This window comes from Pinus tabuliformis, chromosome 1_2 (assembly GCF_031772625.1).
Source record: "Pinus tabuliformis cultivar Carrire ecotype Pingquan chromosome 1_2, CPIR1, whole genome shotgun sequence".
NCBI classification, from domain to species: Eukaryota; Viridiplantae; Streptophyta; class Pinopsida; order Pinales; family Pinaceae; genus Pinus; species Pinus tabuliformis.
The window spans coordinates 147,461,537-147,465,959 of NC_142298.1; the positions used below are offsets into that span (position 1 = coordinate 147,461,537).

A 4,423-nucleotide genomic window follows, 5' to 3' on the forward strand; every position below is an offset into this window, starting at 1 on the left:
CCAAAGCGTTTGAATCATGTTTATCATATTTTTTATCACTATCAAACTGTTTTATCAATAACAAAGTATTTAAATCATAATTTTTTTTATCAATACCAAAGTGTTTGAATCATGCTTTTTTAATCAAAACAAGTAATTTGATAGCCAAATGTTCCGGTATCTTGATAGCCAAATGTTTTGTATCAAACCTGTGTGGGACAGTTCCCAGCCACTTTTTTAACAAAATCCGATAATAGGAGAATCAAATGTTTTGTATCAAACCGGTGTGGGACAGCTCCCAACCAAATTTTTAACAAAACCTGATAAGGAGTAACAATAGGAGTGAACAAAATCTGATAATAGAAGTGACAATATGATAGAAATGGATTACAAAATTGCCAACACATCATTAGATTACAGAACACATATCCGATACATCTGATACATATTAAAGTGGCACAGCAGAAGCTAGGTGAGACGGCCAAAGCTAAATGGTGCACCCAATCCAACAATAAGAGTGCTAGAATCATGTTTTACAGGGTAAAAATGGATTGAACATTTCCTACACCTCTTTAGACTACACCTTCAATCATTTTATCCTTATCGCGTATTGTAAACACTGTCTCTCCGTAAGCACATATTATCCTGCGCCCGACACTAAACAAAAGAAAATATGATTAAACAGAGTAATAGAAGGGAAACAAATTTAAAGAACCAGACTGTGGTGTGAAAACACACCATTGACAGTTATCAGCAAATAAATTATGAATGCATGTTTTACGCCCTCTCTCCACGAATGCGGCGAGCAAGCTGGATATCTTTGGGCATGATAGTCACCCTCTTCGCGTGGATGGCGCACAGGTTGGTGTCCTCGAACAGCCCAACAAGATATGCTTCCGCCGCTTCTTGCAGTGCCGCCACCGCGGACGACTGGAACCTCAAGTCCGTCTTGAAATCCTGGGCAATCTCCCTTACTAGCCTCTGGAAGGGCAGCTTTCTTATCAGAAGCTCGGTGCTCTTCTGGTATTTTCGGATTTCACGAAGAGCAACAGTGCCAGGCCTGAACCTGTGAGGCTTCTTCACTCCACCGGTTGCCGGTGCAGACTTCCTGGCTGCCTTGGTCGCGAGCTGCTTCCGTGGGGCCTTTCCTCCAGTTGACTTACGGGCAGTCTGCTTTGTTCGGGCCATCTCTTTGCTTCTATGCTCTGATCTGAAACCTGTAATTCAATAAACCCTGAACCACACTGAATGTCTCTCGACGCCACTGCCCGCCCTTTTAAAAACCTTCAAAGATTTGATTTCCCTGATTCAAATTACACAACTCACCTCCACCGTCCTTTCTTTACACTTAATCGACGGTCGACATTTCAAACCGCCGATCCACACCCACGCGACGTGGATCGCCTAACGTTCCCTATTTCCTCCCGCTCTCCATTGTCCAAAGAATCTAATAGAGAAGAAAGTGACACTTCTACACTACAAAACTAAAGACCCGTTCATTATACATGGACATGTAATGTGTGGAAATACAAATCAACTTATCATCTAAATTTACTAGAGCGAACAAGAATATGAACCAAGGGCCTTTATAGTTCATTGCTTGAACCATGTCTACTTTTACCACAATGGATGTGCAACGATGGTTTACAACTTAACATATGTCAATATTATTTGGAGCTCCATGGTTAGATTTAAAAACTAGTATTTAGTTTTCTAAAATGGCTTTATATAGTTGAAAGGTGGTTTTACAACATGGATGGTGGGTTCAAAGTAGGGCACATGTTAAGTTCAAGTAATTTTGCATATCATTTATTTATTCGATGTTGGGCAACATATCCATTATTAATCATCAAAGGTTCATCTTATTCTTTCATTAATGGCTTCTCCTACATTAGCAATTACCCACCTCCTTAAATTTAAGAATGGAATCCATTACACTTTGGTCATTGCTCTAACCCCTTAAGACTCTAAGGCCATGATTTCATGGAAGAACTGTGAAAATTTGGAGACCCAAATTTCTACTTCCGCAACTGATTAAGTTTCTTCTATTTGTTAAATAACTAACAAATTATTCACTGTGTTCTATGGTAAATATTGAAACCAATACACTGCAACGTTCACTAATCGAAATCTGTTCAAACCTCCGCCAAAGCATATATTCTCTATGTCATTCCATCAAGGAACGTAGTCGCTTGCTTGACGTTAGGAGGGCAAGGGTGAGCCTGCCGAACTCTTTTTTAGTTACTTATTTGAGAGGGGCCACCCAATCAGACCTTTCTTTAAATTATATGCAGAAACAAGAACTAAGCAAGAAGAAATACACAGCACATAATGAACACCGTTGTTTTTGGACAAATGTCTCCGGAAAAACCCAATGTGGGAAAATCGGTGCAGCAGCTGAGGGTTTGTATTATTAAGCAATAGTTTTCTTAATACAATTCTTTGGATGCCCAAACTAGCAATCCTATACAGAGATTTAACTGGGCAAAAAGGTAGTGAGATGATCTCACCCTATCACTGGAAGATCTGGCACTGATCTGCGCTAGAGATGAGCCTCTCCGCAGTACTGCTTCACACCCACACAATCACCGTGTCACTGTTATTGGGACTGTGTTGCACATCGTCTCGATCCTTTGCTAGCTGGAAGCTTTGGCCCTTTAGCCTCCCGATCTCACACCATGGTTCCAGCACTAGATCCTGACTATTCCTCAGTAGAATTTCGGTCTCCCTCTAAAGCTCTGCGTTGCCACAACGTAGCTATGTGTGGCCCTGCATTAGCCTCTCTAAACGTATTTCTGCACTCTACCTTGTACTCTTTGAATCAAGAAAACTTCCTCCTGAAACTATCCCTACCCCTCACTGCAAGAAATCACCTTGATCACTTCTCCAACAATTGTTGCATTGTTCTCTTGAGAAATCGATCTCTTGATCTCTCTCGATGTGTTTTCCAAATGCCCATCAAGCCTTGTCTTACAATCCTCTTGTTGATCAATCAACGGCCCAAATTAGATTCTAATCAATGGCTCAAATCATTTTGGCTTGATCCTCGTCTTCTTCTAGAAGTTTCACCCCCAATTTAGTTAGTACCCTTTAATTATTTCAATTTCCTAAGTTTAGACTTAGGCATCCATTAAAAATAACTTCGGGTGGAATTTCCTAAAACAATTTATGGGTATTCTGGAATACATGTGCCCTGGCCTCCCTGCAAAATTTGAAGCTTAGAGCACATCCGATGCTACCAAAAATCAATAAGAACAACTATAATACAACAATGAAATTTGTAGCAACAATAATGGCATCACACCAATCAAAGCAATGTTCTCTCGCTTCAATAGGCTCTATGAAACACACCATGACTACGATTGAAAAGATATTAGCCAAGGTTGCAAAGAGGTCTCAAGTGACCCCTCGAGAAATGTGTGTAGAAATTCCTTGTAGATTCAAACTGCTAATTGTAATATGCTAAAATAATATACTTGAATCTACTCTACTCATCAGCGGAAACACTTAAAACGATCACAAAATCATGAAGCATGCAAGAGAAAGAATTCAATCAACACATTACACAATGATTTCCTAGGGAAAGCCACAACTAAAAACCCCCGTTATCTGTATATTGCATTAGTCAAAAAATATGAGAAGATTACAATGTCTTCCTCAAGCCCGAGCAACCTCTGCACTATCTCTATTTGTCTCACTGCTTCCTATACAAGCCTAAACCAATACTTAACCAATTTTCTACTTGCCCAAGCCCTTAATTCCTTGCAATGTTTCCTTGTGAATTATCCCCATATTAATTAGGGAAATTCCTCAATTGGAATTGCGCAATCCTCATATGCCTTCCTCTAACTGCATGCACCACATGTACAATTCAGATGATTATACAACTGATAGTACATTATCCGTGAACTCCAATCTCAACTAGGTAACTCTCATATCAGACATGCATGAGTTATTTATGAGTCCTGATTGCCTTGGTTGCCAGCTGCTTCCGTGGCGCCTTTCCCCCAATTGAATTACAGGTAGTCTGCTTTGTTCGAGCCATCTCTTTGCTTCTATGCTCTGATCTGAAACCTGTAATTCAATAAACCCTGAACCACACTGAATGTCTCTCGACACCACAGCCCGCTCTTTAAAAACCTTTAAAGATTTGATTTCCCTGATTCAAATTACACATCTCATCTCCACCATCCTTTCTTTACACTTAATCGACAGTCAACATTTCAACCTGCCGATCCACACCCACGCGACGTGGATTGTGTAACCTTCCCTATTTCCTCCCGCTCTCCATTGTCCAAAGAATCTAATAGAGAATAAAGTGACACTTCTACACTACAAAACTAAAGACCCGTTCATTATACATGGACATGTAAAGTGTGGAAATACAAATCAACTTATCATCTAAATTTACTAAAGCCAACAAAAATATGAACAACGGGCCTTT

General features: G+C 40.0%; 1 protein-coding gene across 1 annotated transcript; it reads right to left on the reverse strand.

The window, feature by feature from the left end:
- Nucleotides 1-322: 322 nt before the first annotated feature.
- Nucleotides 323-1,247, reverse strand: LOC149204941 (histone H3.2). Its single transcript, XM_089394837.1, has 2 exons — nucleotides 718-1,247; nucleotides 323-636 (listed from the first exon to the last, which is right to left on the reverse strand). Exon 1 carries the CDS (start codon nucleotides 1,165-1,167, stop codon nucleotides 757-759), a length of 411 nt encoding a protein of 136 aa, XP_089250963.1. The 5' UTR covers nucleotides 1,168-1,247; the 3' UTR covers nucleotides 323-636; nucleotides 718-756.
- Between the last annotated feature and the right edge of the window lie 3,176 nt (nucleotides 1,248-4,423).